We start from the raw sequence: 19,986 nt of genomic DNA on the forward strand, positions 1-19,986 counted from the left end.
CAAAAGGCGGCGGTCACCCGCGTCGCGTGGCGCTTTCAGATGCGCTTTCTGCGGCCGTCTGGAACGCTCTTCCTTCCGATGTTAGGAAGCCGCTGGAGCCGTGAACTTTTAAATAATTTTGGATTGAAAACTCATTTCTTCAGAACTGCTTTTTGTGTTTAGGTTGTTGTCCGCCCCCTGCACCTCCGATGAGCACGGTTGGCTAGATACCCGTGCGAAAGAAGTTCGACATACGTACATACACCATCAGCAGAACCTTCAGGGTCAATATGAAACTCGGTACTCACTTTCCGCAAAGACCACGGCAGTCGTCTCATGGATAAACTGGCCCCGTCATAGGAGCGTGGAACTTCCGCCGCGAACCGACACAAGTGTCGAACCAATGCCAGCTTTAGTAGGGAGGACCTGCCAATCACGGGTGGCTAAAACTGGGATTAGAACCCGGACCCTCTCAGCGCCCCTGGCACGGCCATTATGAACCCCACCCCGAGCCATCGACAGATATATTATTTCGTCCAAACGTTTCCATGCTTTTTACCCTCACGTTGTACGTTCGGGGCAAGTGCTGTCAGCGAGCACCTATTAAGGCCGGCATGGCGCATGGAGCCGGTGGTGTGACGAGCACGCACCAATGCCTTTATCTCCCGTGCGATGGGAGTTACACAGCGCACCGCCCTCGCCCGGCCACCTTCTGCGCGCAAAGCGTTCGCGCGATTACTCGACTCCCGCCGTGTGGTTCTTCTTTGAGTCGTTGCTGTGCGGGATGCGTGTGACAGTGGGGGGCCCTCCGTCCCCGCTGGAGGCGCCCCCCCCAGGAAACACGTTCAACCGCACGCCGCGGTGTGCGGCGATCGAAGGCTCCCAGCACTGCAGCTGCGAGCCGGGCTTCCACCTGAGCGGGCGCGCCAACAGCCTGTGCCGAGGTGAGCTCATCGTCACCATCGGCGGCGTCGTCTGCGTCGTCATTAGCAGCAACAGCGTCATCTGCATCATCAGCGTCATCATTAACATCATCAGCGTCATTAGCGTCATCAGCAACATCAATATCATTATTAGCATAATTGGCGTCATCAGCAACATCAGCGTCGTCATTAGCATCATCAGCGTCATCAGCAACATCAGCGTCATCATTAGCATCAGCAGCAACATCAATATTATTAGCAATATCAGCGTCGTCATTAGCATCATCAGCGTCATCAATATCATTATTAGCATCATCAGCGTCATCAGCATAATCATCGGCGTCATCAGCATAATCATCATCAGCTTCTTAATCATCACCGTTATCATCGCGCCTCAACAACCCCAACCACCACCATCATCATCAGCAGCAACAGTAGCATCGGTAGAATGATTTCCACCATCAGAAAAATCACTACAAACAGCACTACCTACTTCACCGTGTCTTATCTTCTGTCTCGTTTGTTGCGTCTCTTGTGTTCCTATCGGCTTAACCGTTTCAATGCGCCGCTGTTCGAAGCAGAAGGAACGGTTGCGCAACTCGGTCGCATGTTGCGCAACTGCTCGCTCAGATTCGGGAATGCAGCAGTTGCATGACAATGATGACGTTCCGTGATTTCGAAAGCGAGTTCATTATTTGCGCAACTCGATCGCTCAGCTCGTGAAGACGCCTTACGCGGACCAATTTTTTTTTTTCATCCACGAATCATTCTCCACAATTCTGCCCATCGCCTGTCGAGGCTGGCTGCAATTGCCGGCGAAACGTCGCACTCGAATTGTAAATGATTGCGGGTTTACTCTCCAACACACCGGCGCGCTGAACTAGTCACTAAGTATACTCTTTGGTTCTTTCGGCAAAGTCACGGAGAAAGAAACATATTTTTTTTCCATTATACATATTTTCTTTCCACCTGACTTTACCGAAAGAACCAAAGAGTCATTCCTGCGGGCACGAAAGCTACAAATCAAGTTAGTAACGAATTGCCACGTTTTGTTTACGTGACAAAATTCGATCCACCCGCTCGTTAAGAACGAGCTGCGACTAAAGATCGATGAATCACTTCCAGCGCGCGTCTCGCTCCTACCCCCTGAAACCCCCCTCCGCCACGCGGCCTGCGGCAGACGTGGACGAGTGCGAGCTGATCAAGTCGAAGCCAGACGCGCGCCTCTGCATGCACGAGTGCATCAACACGGCCGGCTCGTACCGCTGCGCATGCCCCGCGGGTTACCGACTGCAGGCGGACGAGAGAAGCTGCGAGGGTGAGTGGGGTCCAGCCCAGCACCTCTAACACTCCTTGCCGCCACGTCAAACCCATGCCCCCACCTCCCCCAACAAAGACAAAGATCCCCCGTGTGGCCTATTAACAGACTGTTGGGGCAAATGCTGTAAGCGAGTAGCACCTACGAAGGACGGCGCGGCACATGAGGGGGTGGGTGGCACAGCAACCACGCCCGGCCGCCTTTGTCTTCCCAGTGGCGATGTTTACTACACAGCGCACCAGGTACTAATTTGAGATCGGGTCGACCTAGGGGAGGCCCAGGAACAATTCATATAATCGTCACCGGTGTTGATGGCCGTAAGCGGGAATCGAACTCGGACGGCCGGGTTCGTAGCGCAGCGTAGCGCTAACCGTTGCACCACCGCTCCCCCGCCGCCCCCCACCCCCCACCTTCTCCTGCTCCGGATAATTAGACGCGCCCAATCTTGTGCCCGTGTAATTAATGTTACAGAGATGCGGCAACGACACGAATGGAACGCACTGCCACGTGTCGCTTTACATTACAGCGCGTGGGCTCAAGTGCGTCTTCTAATCTGGCATTGTTGTCACGTGGCACCAGGGCGTGTCCCGGTGTCTTCTTGGGCCCGGGCAGGAGACCCGCGCCGGAGTCTGAAGAGAGCTTCAGGCGGGTCCCTGCGTTGGGATGTTTGGCCAAACTCGTTGCGTGAGCGTGCAAATGAATATCCGCTCTCATGCGACGGGGTAACACCTAAAACCTCCGCATTTAAGAATCTCTCGATGTGCTGCCATCTCCTGGTCAGCACGCAGCGCCAATACTACAACATCTGGCATTCCCAGGCGCAAAACCAGGCTCATCTCCTCTGAGCTTCTGAGAGCTTCGGGGTGATTTGGTCGTCGTGAGTCCACGTAGTCCCGGTCCGTCTGTCGTGCCACGTGTCTTTGTCTCTCCCTGGCCCCCCGTGCAGACGTGGACGAGTGTACTGCTGAGCGGCACAACTGCTCGGGCTCTGCACGTTGCGTGAACCTGCGGGGGGGATTCCGCTGCGTGAACCCCGAGTGTCCGAAGTCGAACGGAGACGTGAGCTACGTGAAGACATCCCCACTGTGAGTGCAGCGCAGTCGCTTGGTCAGTCGTTCTCATGGTCTGTCTGATGGTCGGTCTGATGGTCTGGTGGTCGGTCTGTTAGTCGGTCTGATGGTCGGTCTGATGGTCTGGTGGTCGATCTGATGGTCTGATGGTCGGTCTGATGGTCGGTCTGATGATCAGATCGTCTGATAGTCGGTCTGATGGTCTGATGGTCGGTCTGATGGTCGGTCTGATGATCTGATCGTCTGATGGTCGGTCTGATGGTCTGATCGTCTGATAGTCGGTCTGATGGTCTGATGGTCTGATCGTCTAATAGTCGGTCTGATGGTCTGGTGGTCGGTCGGTCAGCCTCATGGTCCGTCAGTCAGTCGGATGATTTTTTTCTGATGGTTGGTCAGTCAGTCTTTAGATTGGTCTGATGGTCTGATGGTCTGATGGTCGGTCTGATGGTCTGATGGTCTGATCGTCGGTCTGATGGGTAGTTAGTTGGTTTGTCAGTGAGTCAGTCATTCGGCGAGTTAGTCAAATTTGGCAGCCGGTCGGTCAATCGTTGCCCTGTGAGTGTTATGCAGAGGGTTGGTTAGTTGGTCATTCAGTGAAGCAGTTGGTCGCTCGTCTCGACGGTGAGCGCGTCGAAGTCTCTCCATCCATCAGTCAGGCAGTCTCGTGGAGAACACAGACACATTTACTGTACGTACAAAGGAAAACATCCCCCATGTAGCCCTTAACCAACTGTTGGGGGATGTGCTATGAGTGAGCACCCATGAAGGCCGGCACGGTGGCTAGCACCACACGCGGCCGCCTTTGTCTCCCGTGTGATGATATTTATACACAATGCACCAAGTACTAAGTTTAGCCCCAGTCAAACCTAGGGAGAGGTCTAGGACCTGGACAGATAATCGGAATAATGACCTCTGATGTTGACCTTCACCGGGGAAGGGAGTTATTGAATTCACGCTCCCTACGTACACACACCGCACACACAAATACACGGCGGACACACGCACGCGCCAGTGGAGTGCGTCAGGCCTCGTAGTTGTTGCGTTTCTGAATTGTTGTTGTTGTTGTTGTTCTTGGGGTGTTTTTTGTTTTGTTTTACGGCAGTGTTTGTCTTAGCTGCAACAGCTTCAGGAGTGAGTGCGGTTTGCCGTGTACCGACTCACACGATGCTTCGTACGCACAAAAAAAACAAAGACAAAGATCCCTCGTATAGCCTTAACAGACTGTAGGGGCAAGTGCTGTTAGCAAGCACCTATGAAGGCCGGAACGGTACACGAGGGGACGCACACACACACACGCGCGCGCACACACACGCGCGCGCACACACTCACACGCGCATATATACACACACACGCGCGCGCACATACACACACGCGCGTGCGCATATACACACACACGCACGCGCGTGCACACACACACACGCGCGCGCACACACACACGCGCGCGCGCACACAACATTAAAGGAATTCTCGCCCCAGCTATGATAAAGCGTGGGCGCGCGTGTTGGCAGAACGAAATCGCATTGCCCGTAAAATAAGAATTGACTCAGTTGTTTATCCGGGAAGGCCACACTTGAGCTGTGGGGGGAAAAACAAAAAAAATGACCGAGGTTCCTGCAATTGGGTTTTTTTGTTTATTTGCAAGATGTGTCCAGCCAATTAATGAGTTGTTTGCACAAGTGGGAGGAAACCCGAGAAAGCCCACGCGTGCGATGGGAGACAACTGACATCCCCCGTACGGATAGAAACAGATGGCGTTTAGCCCACTTGCTGCACCGCGTTCCCCGAGCGAGATGGGGTATACTGTATGGCACCTCCTCGACATCCGCGGGACACGTGTGTGGCCAACCGTGCTAATCGAAGGTGTGCTGCGGACGGACAACGATCTGAGCACAAAAAGCAGTCGTAAAGAAATTAGTTTTCGACGTAGAAAATACGTTTTGAAGTTAGAAGGGAGTTTCACAACATTTGTGCCGTGATCAACTAACTGGTATACAGGAGGTCGTGGGGGTTCGTTCCCGACCCGGACGATGTCTGTATGTTTGGAGTTTGCATGTTCTGCCCCGTGGTGGTGTAGATCTTTTTCCGAGTCCTCCGGTGTTTCCCTGCACCTTTAGAATAAACATCACGCGTTTAGAGTATTTTGGTTGCGAGAAAATTCAACGCGATGAGCCACTTCATTGAGCTATCAATTGTGGCCTAGTCGCTGCTGGGAAAAAGAGCCATATAGCTCAGTGGGCCGTACCTTTTAAAAATAAAAACAATTGCTTATAGTTTAAATAGCTTAGTTTACGTACAGGATAGCCACATTATAAGAGCGGCTCTGGATTGACGATGACTGGGACGGACAAAGCAAACAAAAGCGCGCGTCGCTGGGAAACAAGACGAGAGTTTTGAGCGGCGATAGTGCCGCATGCTTGTTCGTTTTCGTCTTCTGCCTCTTCTTAAAATCACGCTCGCGGAAAACGACGACGTCGCCGTCTCTCCGATTTGAGAGTCCACCGAGAGAGAGAGAGAGGCACCCCGGCGCGCGCATCGTACGCAGAGACTTGCCGCAACGCGCGGGATCGAGACACGAGGAAGCGCTCATTGCCTCTCTTTCAAACCCCCCCCACCCCCAACATACTCTTCATGCTGTGAAGAGTAAGTGAAGTCTGGCAAACACTGGAGGCCAGATTGTGAGCTCATCCCTGGGTCCCTGCGGAGCAATGTCGGTGACTTATGGCTCGTCCCAGGCCTGCACAGCGAAGGACATGTGTGACGCCAGTGCCTCTACTACGTGCTCGTAGCCAAGAGGAGCGGGATGGGTTTACAATGAGCGCGGTGCCTCTCTCTCTCTCTCCTCTCTCGCTCCGCGTGCTCGACTTTAGTTGCGCGCGCGTGGGTAGGTCGACTCATCGTTAAATTGGTACCCGGTGTGGTGTGCGTAAACGTTAGCTTTGGGGAGACAAAGGCGTCTGGGCGTGTTGCTGGCCCCCTAACAACCCCTCCCCCCCCCCAGCCGCGCTCCTTCGTGTGCCCTTCCGGCCTTCATCATAGCTGCTCGCTAACAGCACTTGCCCCCAGCAGTCTGTTAAAGGCTTGCACGGGCGATTTTTGTCTTTGTCGTACGTGACGCTGCGACTGTTTACTGCGACCACGTGCTGCGACCACGTGCTGCGGCCACGTCATGCGACCACGTGCTGCGACCACGTGCTGCGGCTCTATTGTGACGCTGCACGCGGCTCTTTCGAGGCGCAAGGGACTTGCGAGCGGTAGTTAAGTGCTCGCTAACAGCACTTGCCCCCACCAGACTGTTGACGATATACGGTGGGGGGTAGACCTTTGTATCTGTATGTATGCAACGCACGTGTGCGTATGCCGTATTGTGTGTTTCTCCCTGTGTGCTTGTGTGCAAATGTGCCCTGTGTATTGTGTTTTCCGCGCGTGCGTGTGTGCGTGTGTGTGCGTTCTGTCTGCGTGTATGTATGCCTTTTTGGAAGGAAGCTATTTCCTTCTTTAATCGAACTGCTAATAGCAACCAAAAGATCTCGGACCGACCAAATGCCCCACACCTCCTCCCCACCCCTTTGCGACATAACGTGTGTTCTTACATCAGTACGTATTCGTGAGTGCGTGGATGCACGTGCGCTGCTATTGTGTTCGTGCGCTCTGCCCCGCGTGAATCTGTTCGCCTTGTGCGCTTACGCACGTGTCTATGACGACTACCGTGAACCGGTCCTGGGCCTCCCCTAGGGCGACTGAGCCTCAAATGAGTACCTGGTATGGGGTGTAAACATCGCCACTGGGGAGACAAAGGCGGCCGGGCGTGGTGCTGGTCACCCATCCCCCTCGTTAAGGCTATACGGGGGGTTTATTTGTGCTTGTGTATCTCTACGTGTGCTCACGTGTTTGTGCATTCGTACACAAACTATGCCCCCCTCCCCACCATCTCCCTACCCCCCCCACCTCCTCAAACCCAACCCACCCCCCCCACACGTGGCGCAGTCACTGCGAGCGCAACCCGTGCCCGATGGACAGCCGCAGCTGCCACCAGGCACCCAAGACCATCTCGCACCACTTCCTGGCCCTGCCCAGCAACCTCAGCACCCCGGCCACGCTCTTCCGCATGGGCTCCGCAGCGCCCCTCGGCAGCCGCGCCGCCAGCGACAGCCTTCGCTTCGGCATCGTCGGCGGCGCCGGCGGGCACCGAGGCCACTTCATGGTGCAGCGCTCGGACCGGCAGACGGGGGTCCTCATCCTCATGAGTCCCCTGCGCGGACCCCGATCCCTCGAGCTGGAGCTGGAGATGGCGGAGTTCGCCGATAAATCCCTGCTCGCCAAGCACGTGTCCCACGTCACCGTGCTCGTGTCGGCTTACGACTTTTAGCTCCCGCCGCACCTCCGGCCCCCCCCCCCCCCACCTACCCCCCACCGCTTTGCTGCGATATTTGTTGCTGCCGTTGTTGATGTTTTTTGCTGTTGTTGTTGTTGTTTTATAGCTGCGCGGCTCCGGTTTTGTACGATGCCCCTCTGTCCGAGTTCTGACTTCCCTCCCTCCCTCCCCCACCCACCAACCGTACAACCGAGACTCGCCGAGGGGGCCGCGAAGAGCGTGGGAGGCCCCGCGCGGCTCGAGAGGCGTCGCGGTGTGGGGGGGAGTGGGGGGGGGGGCGGGTGTCCCCGCTGCAGAATTCGAGCCGCCCCGTCGACGTGGCACACGCCAATGAGCGTGTTGAGACAGCACGTGGAGATGACGCAGCGAGAGCGTTGCCCGCGCGGCGTACCGTCCGATGTCGTGCACGATGAACGGGTTCAACTTTAGCCCCCGAGTCGGATGTCTTTTTGAGACCCGCGTATCACGGTTTGGTTCCAGCTGGGCACGGCAACAGGGCCAATGGAAGACCGCCGGCACCGCTGGCGCGGCTCGGTTGAGCCAGTGGGAAAGGGCTGAGATCGTTGTGCTGTGTTTCCGTGGGACAGCCAATCTGGGGTCGACTCAAGTCGGCCTGAGTTGGCCTCATTTACGTCCCAGATTTCCAGCGGAGTGACAACTCGCATTGACTGAAAATGTAGCAATTCCACAATTTCTCCGAGTTGCTAGAGTTATCACGTGAGTTGGGCTGGTCTCTCTCTCCAAATACAATTTTTTAAAACACACCCGCGAGTCAGTGGCCAAGACCACATTGCTGACAACATTCAATGTCAAGTTTAAATATAAAATTTTATAATTTATCCGACTCCAAAGTCTTTTTTTTTTAAACATAGATGGTGACGCATTGACTCCCGGCAGCCCGAACTCTTACGGAGGGAATTTAAGCCAGCCCGTGGAGTGAGTTGGGCCCCTATAAAATGCGGACCGCAGCCCAAATTTGCAGACAATTCGAGTTGACAAGATACATTACGTACAGAAACAAACGGCTGCGATGGAAACTCGAGTTCAAACCCGATGCACGTGGCACGTGAAAACTACATGTATGTATTTGGGCAGGGTCGGTGGGGTAATGCCGACCGGAGGAACACCCTCCAGCCAAGTTCACGAACCGAGCCAGCACGCTTTGGAGTTGAAGTGGGAAGACATGTTTAGCAGTGTCGGGTGACGCGTGTAAGTGGATTAATTGAACACCACGCGTTAAACGACCACCACGCGCACGCGTAACCCGAGACTGGAATGTAGTGGACGCACGAGCCGTGAACACTGTCAGTGAGAGGAGCTGGGGAAGAGCGGAATGGGAATTATCCGACTCCGGTCCACTACAGTCCGCCTTTCCATCTTCACCAATGTTCTCGAACATTAATTCAGTCTTACACGCTACCCACGCCCGATGGTTATTCAACACGCCCCCACGTGACGTACAGAGTGCCGGTTCAGTTGAAGATTGAGATCGTGTGTGTGTGTGTTTTGTCGACGTGACGCAGAGGCGAATCGAAGGCATATTATATGAGCTTGTTGACCAATCATCAGGCGCGTGTAGCGAGTGACGACTTCATTTGTAATTCAAAATAAACAAGCAAGACAACAAGCTGCGAGTGTCTGATTATTGGTCAACAAGTTTGTATATCTCTCTTCGAACCACCTCTCTGCAGGGCAGAGAGGAGGTAGAAGCTTCAAGCAGCCACGACAAACTCTGTATACTCGCTTATTGCAAGACGGCATCGGTAGTGAAACTTCACGGCTCTGCATCCATTGCCTTCCACTCGACTCTTCACGCCCGCCACGATCGACGTTGCACGCGTGTATGCACGTGGAACTTCTTTCGCACCGTACGTAGCCAAACCGTGCTCATCGAAGGTGCGGGGGCAGGACAACAAACTAAGCACAAAAAGCAGTTTTATATGTGTGTATGTATATATATATATGTTGAACTGCTTTCGCGCAAGAAGTTCAACATACGTACTTTGGCGCAATAATCGCTGTCAAATCATCATCATCATCATCATCCTTTCTCCTGAATCCCTTGATTAGCTGGGATCGGCAAAAACAGAGGCCAATACATTATGCGAGGTTTTAGGATTTCCTGAGACGCTCACAGCACCTGCGCCGTGAGACACAGCGACGATTCAACCTGAGCTGGGCCACGGGATTATTATTATTAAAGTCATCAATCGCTCCGTGTAACGACAATGATTTTAGATTGTAACGCGCCGCACGGCGCGAGGAGGAGGAGGAGCAGCCACCAGTCTCCCCAAGTTCTGCCATCCTCTCTATATTATTCAAGTGTTGTCGGTCGATGAATGCGTGTTTACATGATAGAGTACCCAATTAGTCTACGGTTAGATTACGCGACTGATGGGAATACACGATAGCAGTTGTAAAGAGAGAGAGAGAGAAACAACAACGTGTCACCTCTGTTCCCACGTGTGCCGCTGGACGGGAGGTGATGGGTGGGGTTTTGTGATGGCATCGGCACCATCGGCTGCGTCATGCTGGCTGTGGCTTGTAGGGGGGTTTACCGCCTTCGCGAGGCAGAATGTTGGAGGGGGTGGGAGGGGGGGACTGCTGTTCTAAATTAGTCCGAGTAATCGACCGCAGGAAAGTTTTGTCGATTAATCGACGAATAGTCCCAGTTCCATATTAAGCCCTCAAACCCAACCTCCACCCCCAACGATTCGAATAATATTCACGATCCGGGTCGCGATTCAAGTCCCCAGTGTTTGCTGTTGTTGTCTCGTTTTGCGATCTCGTTTGTATCGTTTCGCGGTCACGTCTCACTTGTACAGTTTCGTTCGTCCCATGAAGCACCGAACGTCACGTCAGCTGTAATAATTACAATCAATTGGCACGGAAACAGCAAATAATCCATCCTTTCTCGCACACTTTGACGCGTAAAATAATCGCCTATTTTCTTCATTTGATTCATCGATACGTCGTCACACGTCTGCTTGCAAATTCGTCGGCACCCGAAGCCGGTCCGCAACGACGCTCGCAGGGCCGAGGGACTACGACGGACGGATGGAGGAATCGAGAACCTACAATGTGTACGGTCGAGGCTTGTTGAGGCTGGGAGGAAGACGGGAGGCCGTAACCACCCACTGCGGCCGTCGTGACCTCGCTGCGTTCCAACTCGAATTGTAAAGCCACAGCGACATCGACGTCCGTTCCTTAAAGGTTAAAGACGTTCCTTGTGGCTGTTCGGGAGTTGGACTTTGTATCGAGACAGTTATGGGTAAGGAAAGACGGATGCTTCTCCAACCGAAGTCATTTAATCTCCGGGTAGTTTTTGTGTGTATCATTAAACGTCTCAGGAGATTCAATGTGCTATATGGTTGTAGAAGCGTCTGCCTTCTTGGTGAGATCTTCCCCTCCCCATAACAGTCCAGATGTTGAAGATAAGAGGGTGCAGTCCCATTGCTAGCGGAAGGACCCCGAGTAAAAGCGTTGCAGGTGCCACGTGGATCGTCACATCGCAGACCTGTGCAAGTCGTCGACGACTTGGCGAGGCCTCCATCCAGCAGTGGATTCATCGTGGATGACGATTGATGATGATTCGGAACGGGAGAGGGATGTTTGGTCGCTTGGTGTTTTTTTTTTGGCGGTGGGATGACACCTTGGAGTCCGACTCAAGACGCTGGCACGTGACTGCTGCCGCGCCCGTCGCGTTTCCCGTGACGCTCGCCTGCAACCGAACCGTCCTGAACGCGCCCCGAACTCGTCGGCTCTCGGAAGCTAAAGCAGCGTTGAGTCCGCTTCATATTTTAGGCGATCGGCCAGTTGTGTTGGGAGGCTGCGAGCGATGTGTGGCGAGGAGGTGGCAGGGCTGAGTGTCACCCACTTGGTATGCGTGGTGGGGTTTTTTTTCTCCGGGGTTGCTGGCTTCCTCCTGCCCCAATCGCCCTCCGCCACGTAAAGCCTAAGACGCCTTAGTAGAATGGGCCAAAAGTCCCAGTTTGGCACCCACCCTCAATGAAACTGAAGGCTCGGAGAGGCATCGACGGTTAAATCTTTGGCACTGCGATTCGTGAGTTGTCGCTTTGTCACGGGCTATGCCCAAGGCCACACGGCGTTTTTCACCTTCTGCTGTCCCACCGCCGTGCAAAGAAAATAAAAAAAAATATTTTAAAAAAACCAGTTGGCAAGGCGATCCTTTGAGTGAGTGTCTGTGTATTGTTCTGGGGATTCGATCGAACGTCGCAATTTTTTTGTTGCGCACGGGGACACACGATTGATCCCGTGCAAGGAACAATTTCCTCGGCTCTGCAGGAAAGAAAACCCGCCTCGTTCTGGCGTCGCGTTATTATTGGTCAGTGGGCTCGAGCTGACATGGGCACCACCTGACGTGAAAAAATAAACTTTGGTGGGACGAACGTACTCGCAAAGGTTTCAGGTGCAGCCCTTGCAATTTCTTGCGCACGCCACTGCTGGCGACAGGACCTAAGAAGGGATCTCTAGAGAACCCCCCCCCCCTCCCCATAAGGAGGTGTTTTTGGCCTACTCTTGCACGCTGGCCAGACGTCTTTGAAGAGGTGGCAGTACCCACACTTCACCTCACCACACTCGACCTGCCGATGTATTGAGTTTCGGTGTACCCATTTCTGCTGCTGGGTGGGCAGAGGCGCTGGGGGAGTAGGAGGGTGGGGGGGGTGGAAATTAAGAAATGTGCATATCGTGAACAATTGCTGCAACTTTCTTCCTGCAGCTCATCTTGAGCTGTGCCCTCCTTTTTGTCCGTCTTGAGGAATTCCGTACCTAGATGTTATCTACCTCGCCAGGTATACAGGAGGCCGTGGGTTCCATTCCGACCCTGACGCCTGCTGTATATTTGGAGTGTGCGTGTCTCTCTCCTCGTGGTCGCGTGGATGTTCTCCTGGCACTCTGTTTTTTCCCTCCACATTTTGAATCAACATCCACGCGTTTAGAGAATTTGGCTGCTACACATGTCCACGTGATGAGCCACTTCGTTGGGCTATCATGTGTAGCCATGCCGCTTCTGAAAACGAGCTATACAGCTCAGTGGGGGCCTTACCTGGTTAAAACAAAAGCTTAATAAATTAGTTTTGGTTCCTTTAACTTTTCCCCACTCATTAACGTCATCGACTCTACTCCCCTTCCCGTGTTGCGCCACGGCAAAAAAAGGGTGCATTATTAAATTTCGAGGTTGCTTTCATTTACAAATTTGGGGGTCAAAGGTGTTTCATGCAATGGGCGACGTCGCACGCGCAACTGACCGAGTCGAGGCATCACGTGGAGATGACGCGGGGTCAGCGTTGCCCGTGCGGCGTGCTCGCCGATGTCGTGCACGAAGAACGCGTCGTTAGCCCTAGCCCGACTTCAGCCCCCGAGTCGGATGTTTTTTTTTTTGAGACCGGCGTATCGCGGTTCGGTTCCAGCTCGGCACGGCAACACGGCCAATGGAAAACCATCCGCACCAAAATATTTTTTGTGTTTTCATCAGCAAGGTGACATTACATATCATAGGCCTCTGAGGTCGAACGTTATTCATCACCGCTTCTTTCTTTCTTCCATCTGCCGTGCTTGCTAAAATGAATAAAATTCATTCACTCTCCTTCATCGGTCCACTGCTGGCTGAATCCCTTTCCCGCGCCATACGTCACCATCGCCGGTCAGGTGCAGCGGCTGTGGTGACGGATGAAGGCAGCTGCACTCAAAGGTCCGCACAGATTGATTAATGGGCGTGAATGACGAACTGAACTCCTGCGAGGCGACGATATTTTGACGATTCCTCGTGTTGTTGTTCTTCATCTCCTCCTCGAGTCTCCGGGCGCTCGCTCGGCGCTGCTTCCTACGGGAACAATTTTGGACCGAAGCTATAAACGCAGGCAGCTCGGGACCAGCTTTAACTGCTGGGATTTATGGGGTCCAGATGTCCGATTCTAGGGCTTTAACCTTGACTGGGGCAGGTGCTAACGCACACGCGTTCTCACCCACACACACGCTCACTCACACTCTCACGGACTCACACGCACGTACGTACACAGACACGCTCACTCACTCACACAACAACAACCGCCATTCGCCACTAAGTGGCGGTGACGTCACCTCGACGCTTGTGCCAGGCCATGTGCACCTTGAGGCTACGCGAAGTGTCGAACGCCCGCTGGCAGGAGGTCCAAGTGCCACGGGTCGACTAACTAAGATGACTGAGATGACTGGCTGATGCACCACCTGTGTCCCCTACTGTGCCAACCTGCTGTGCTTTAGCCACCTGGCGCTCCGCTCGTTGTTGTGAGCGTCGCTCCTCCACCCTCCGTTGTTGTTGGAGGGTGACTGCCTCCAACTGCCCAGTAGCGTCCTTCATGAGCCTCCTACACAGAGGCCGATCTTGACAACGCTGGTACCAGTCATCGGCAAGTCCACTCAGCTCCACGTCCTCCTGTACCACATCACTCCATCTCTTCTCTAGCCCGTGCCGCGCCCGTTTAGCCCCCTCGATTCGGCCGAACAAAAGCTGTTTCGGCATGCGGTGGCTGGGCATGCGGGCTACATGACCCAGCCAACGCAGCCTTGCCTGCCGGAGGAGCTCACCGATGGGACCGTGCCCAGATCTTTCAAGGATTTGTGAGCTCCTCACACAATTCAGCCTGGTTAAACCCAGGATGGATCGTAGGCAGGCCAGCCTAAATGTTTCTAACCGGCGAAGATGTTCCATTAGGGAGTCCACGTTTCGCAAGCGTAGAGAAGGGAGGGAATTACCGTGGCCGAGAAGACCTGAAGCTTAGTGCGGAGCGACAGACCAGGTAGCTTCCACACAGCGTTATGCAACCGATGAAAAGATATTGCCGCTCGACTGATTCGGAGAGAGACCTCTGCTGTTAAACTGGAGCCGGTCATGAGCACACTGCCCAGGTATGGGAAACTCTCCACTGTCTCCACAACTGCCCCATCACCGATTGGGAGTTGTGGGGGTGGAGTGTCCGATGGTACAAAATACCCAGGCAGGTGCTTAGTATTGGTGGGGCTGATGGTAAGGCCCCATCTCTTCGTGGCACGCTCCAGTCTCAGCAGCAACGTCTCCAACTCCTCCTCTGAATGAGCAGCTATTACCAAATCCTCGGCATACATAACGTGGTTGAGCAATAGGGAGCCATCCCTTGACCGCACCTGGGCATCGATCAGCCTCCCATTATATCTGTACAAAATGGAGATTCCCCCGGTACAGCTATTGAAGGCTTCACGAACTACGTGGTCAAAATAGATGTTAAATAATGTGGGAGCCAGAGGACATCCCTGTCGCACCCCAAGGTGTACAGGGAATGGCTCTGACTCACGGCCACGTAGTTTTACCCAGGCCCGCTCACCATCATGAAGGTCCTTAATGATCGTGAGCAGAGGGTCAGGGACTCCAAAAGCACGAAGAACAACCCAGAGCCCAGGCCTACTGATGGTATCATAGGCCTTGACCAGGTCAATAAAGCAGAGATGTAGGTCTTGTTGGAATTCCCTACACCTCTGCTGTAGCAGACGGACAGAAAATATGGCATCTGTGCAGGACCGCCCTTTCCTGAAATCGCATTGGGGCTCTGCAAGCCTTTCTTCTGCGTGCCTGGCAAGACGATGTTGAATAATCCTTGCCAGGACCTTTTCCCGGCACACTGAGGCGTGAGATGCCCCTGTAGTTGTTACAGTCTGTGCGGTCCCCCTTCCTAAAGAGGGGGGCCACCAGGGCATCCTTCCAATCCTTTGGAACCTGTGCAGTGGTCCAGACTGTTGTTATGATGTCATATAGGGCAGTCTGTGCACAAACGCCACCCTCCCTCAGCATTTCGCTTGGGAGATCATATCTACCCAGTGCCTTTCCTGGTCTCAGACTCCGAATCGCCTTCAGTACTTCCTCAACAGATGGCACCTCAGCCAGCCACTCACAGGGGGTGACTTTTTCCAATATTTGCGGCACTGCAGCCTCAGCAGGGGCATCTCCACTTTGTGCCACAATGTTTTCTTGGCTGAGGGATTTCTCCTCCCCCAGGACCTCACAGAAATGCTCAGCAAATCTTCAAACCTGTTCCTGGAGGTCGGAGATTGGATCACTTTTTTTTTCTCTAATGATAGCAATAGGTGTGGTGCTGCAGGTTACTTTTTTGATGGAGTTAAATAGAGATTGGTGATCGCGGGCCACTGAGGCAGACTCCATCTCCTCAGCAACCCGCGACCACCACCCATCCTTGCAGCGCCTCACGGCTCTCCGAACCTTCGAGCGAAGGCTGCGGTAAGCCTCCTCATTCTCTGACGTGGGATTCTGTAGCCAATGACAGTGGGCCTGTCGCTTTTTCTCAACCATCCTGAACACCTCCTCTGTCAGCCAGGGTCTATGGGGAGGTCTGGACCGTGTACCCAAAGCAGCCATTGCAGCTGCATGAGTCACAGTCCTAAACCTCGCCCATTTATCCTCGACATCAGGAGGAGTGGGGGACGATGCCAACCCCAGCCGCAAGCGATGATGAAATTCTCGCTTGCAACTTTCATCAGATAACTGAAACCAGGCCACTTCAGGTTGGAATTGGGTCCTGGGTGTACACCACCACCGGAGTGGAAGAATGGCAGGCGCATCCTACAGATGACTAGTCGATGGTCAGAGGGCAGATCAGCTCCACGGTAGGTCCTGGTGTCAAGGACATGGGCTCGCATCCGCTGGTCCGTCACTATGTAGTCCAGCAGATGTTCTTGCTTGGACACGGCATGCATCCATGATGTTGTGTGGATGCGCCGATGCCAAAACACGTGTTGGTAATTACAAGCCCATGGGCTTCACAAAAATTTAGCAGCCTCCTATCGTTGTTATTGAGCTGATCTGACCCATGCCCTCCAATCACTCCAGACCAGGTACCAGCATCATGACCAACTCGGGCATTGAAGTCACCCAACAAGATGACTCTATCCCGAGGGGCCACTTTAGCCAGCACCTGTGACAGGAGGTCATAGAAGGCATCTGACTCATCGGCTTTGCCTGCATCCCTCCACGGATGTTCGTCTTCGGTGGGGGGCATACGTAACCACGACCACCACTCCTCGCCTCCGGTTGATGGGAAGTCGAGTCCAAAGTAGCGTGGGGCTTACAGCTTCCCACACCTCACCGCCACGCTCCCACGCCTCCTTCATTATTTTGTTCAAAAGAAGAACCACACCCTGTTGTTTGGCAGTCTGCTGCCCCGAGTAGAGGACTGTCCACCCCTCATGGTGGCAGGAGCCAGAACCGGTCCACCGGACCTCCTGAATGCCACAGAGATCCAGGCGGTACCGGTCCAGCTCCCGACAGAGGAGTGGCAGCCTCTCCTCCGCAGTGAGCGTTTGAACATTCCACGTGGCCACACGAAGTGGCTTTTCGTTGTTTCTGGAGGAGTCCCGAGTGTAGAGATTCAATCTCCTGGCTCCGACAATTGGGGTTTGGCCAGGAGACGTCATAGACGTCTGTCCCCCCGGGGCCTCCGGCACAAGCTTATTAGTTACATATTTCAGTCGTGGTTTAGTGGTACATTTTTTTTAAGGTGGAGGGGTTTCAGCCCCTCGCGCCCGTCCAGATCCCCCGTTTAGCCACTGTGGTGGTCACAGATGCAATGAGGGGAGGAGCCACGTATTTACACACACGCTCACACGCACGCACGTACACACACGCAGCTACACACACACTCACACGCACGCACGTACACACACGCAGGTACACACACACTCACACGCACGCACGTACACACACGCTCACACACATGCACACACACGCACGCACGTACACACACGCTCACATGCACGCACGTACACGCTCACACGCACGCACGTACACACATGCTCACACGCACGCACGCACGCACGTACACACGCTCACACGCACGCACGTACACACATGCACGCACGTACACACACGCTCATATGCACGCACGTACACGCTCACACGCACGTACACACACGCTCACACGCACGCACGTACACACACGCTCACACGCACGCACGCACGCACGTACACACGCTCACACGCACGCACGTACACACACGCTCACACGCACGCACGTACACACACGCTCACACGCACGCACGCGCGTGCACGCTCTAGGGGAGTGTGCAGGGTCGAGCAGTAAGGAAGCGCCCACCGACGAACCGGTGAATATGGACCGTTTAGAGATGACTTAACGATTAAATAAATGTATGTAGATGCTCAGCAATTCATCGATTAATATAGACAGACGCGCAGTGAACTATTCATGAATATTATTATAATGTTAAACACATTGAAAGCGAGTATATACGCATGCACGTTTATGTTTTATCGATTGTGTCGTATGTAGTGCGACTTTGTTTACACAAGTTGTTGTATGCAACCCATCACAGGGGGGTGTGTATGTCTGTGTGTTGTGTGTATGTCTGTGTGTTGTGTGTATGTGCGTGGTGCTGGCCACCCACCCCATCGTGCGCCGTGCCGGCCTTCATAGGTGCTCACTAACAGCACTTGCCCCAACAGCCTGCTGAGGCTATACAGGTGACCTGTATCTTTGTTTTGTGTGCATGCGTGTTTTGGGTGGGGTATTACAGTTTAGTGAATAGCGCATTGCGCTACAAACCGGGCCATCTGAGCTCGATTTCCTCTTACAGCCAACACGAGCCTAGAATGATCTGAACCGTTCCTGGGCCTCCCCTCGGTCGACTCAGCCTCAAGCGAGTACCTGGTGCGATGCGCAAACGAGGCCACTCGGGAGACAAAGGCGGCCGGGCGCGGCGTTGGTCACACCACACCCTCGTGTGCCGTTCCCGTTCATTAGGTGCTCGCTAACAGCGCTTTCCCCAAACAGTCTGCTGAGGCCCAACCGAGCGAACTCTGTTGCCCTTGTACGTTGCTGCGGTGGCTAGCATACTGGGCCATGCACTCGGCGAACATGGGTTAAACTCTCATTGCAGGCTGACATCAGTGGGGGGCGGGGGGGGGGGTGATATCAGAACTTGTCCTAATGTTCTTCTAGGTTGACTCGGCCATATATGAGTCCCCTCCCCCCAACAAATAAATACCGTACCAGGATTTCCCCGAGTGCCGGCGCTTGCGCGTAACGCACTACTACTTCTACTACCGTGCCCCGTTCCACACCGCACGCGCCTGATGATTGGTAAACTCACACAAGGCGGGCGACGGACCGCAGTGGCTTGCGAGAACGTGTGTTTGTAAGCGTCTCCTCCGGATGGAGTACATACGGACGCGCGTGCAGATGTGAACAAAAATAGTATCCCGTGTATAGGCTACACAGGCTGCTGGGGCAAGTGCTGTTAGCGAGCACCACTTTCGCTGCTACATTACAGTCGTGCACTGTGTAAGGGCACTGTGGGAAGGTCTACCACCAAAAATTCACTCCGGGTATCAGATTATTTATGCAGCCTGGAAGAATCCGATGAGCTATGAAGTTATTTTTTCACAGATGTCCAGTAGGGGCGGGTCAGACAATTATAACAACAAACAAGATTTAACAAAAAACCACGACAGGGTGGAAGAATCACATTAGGCCAAATCTCAGCACTGGAGCATCTGAGCTCTAAGCTCAGAGACAAGGAATAAAAATACAGCACTTGCATGGGGTCCATTCCTAAACATTGGAACAGTCTTAAATACCTGAGCCCAGAATGGCAATGACCTGGCCCACCCACTGCCCCTCCTCCAAAGAAAGTCTCCCCTTCCCCGCCTGCTCTGATGAGTCCGGAGTGCCTGTCAACGTCGATGCAACTGGTAATACAGTCCAGAATGTCACGATGTTGCAATGTACGATGCGAGGGAGGATGTGGAATAAAACATATTTGATCTAAAACAAAAAAATAAACAGGAGTGCGAAGTATAGGAAAGCTGAGCAGATCACTAAATATAAATAAATTAAGTATATAAGTACAAATTACGTACCATCACCGCCACTACCCCCTCCATCCCGCTTTCAATGTAAACCCAAACTCGTTGGAACTGCGGGAAAACGCTCGCCAACAGCTCGCTAAGAAATGAAGGCGGTGGGGAGTGGGGGGGGGTGCCGCGAAGTGAACGTCGCGAACATTCCTCGCGTGCGTTCGTCAAGAACCAAGGCCAGGCACCGAGCGACACGTAAATAGATAAAGACGCGCACGCACGCACACACACGGGCAGACACACACACAGACAGACAAACACACAGACAACAACAACAACAGCCATTCGCCACTAAGTGGCGGTGACGTCACCACGGCGCTTGTGCCAGGCTGGGTGCACGTTGAGGCCACGTGAAGTGTCGAACGCCCGCTGGAGCTGCGACCCAGGGAGCGACGACGTTCGGG

At 53.8% G+C, this 19,986-nt stretch overlaps 1 protein-coding gene across 1 annotated transcript in view; it reads left to right on the forward strand.

The window, feature by feature from the left end:
• The window catches only part of FBLN7 (fibulin 7), a 36,473-nt gene extending 23,198 nt beyond the window's left edge, over nt 1-13,275 (forward strand). Inside the window, exons 5-8 of the mRNA XM_032948613.2 lie at nt 777-923; nt 2,083-2,220; nt 3,167-3,305; nt 7,275-13,275. Of these exons, the coding sequence (XP_032804504.1) occupies nt 777-923; nt 2,083-2,220; nt 3,167-3,305; nt 7,275-7,656 (806 nt within the window). The 3' untranslated portion in view covers nt 7,657-13,275. The remainder of the gene's footprint in view (nt 1-776; nt 924-2,082; nt 2,221-3,166; nt 3,306-7,274) is intronic.
• The last annotated feature ends 6,711 nt before the right edge of the window (nt 13,276-19,986 follow it).

Source organism: Petromyzon marinus, chromosome 6 (genome assembly GCF_048934315.1).
Source record: "Petromyzon marinus isolate PM22_M1 ecotype Great Lakes invasive population chromosome 6, UKy_Petmar_22M1.pri1.0, whole genome shotgun sequence".
NCBI lineage: Eukaryota > Metazoa > Chordata > Hyperoartia > Petromyzontiformes > Petromyzontidae > Petromyzon > Petromyzon marinus.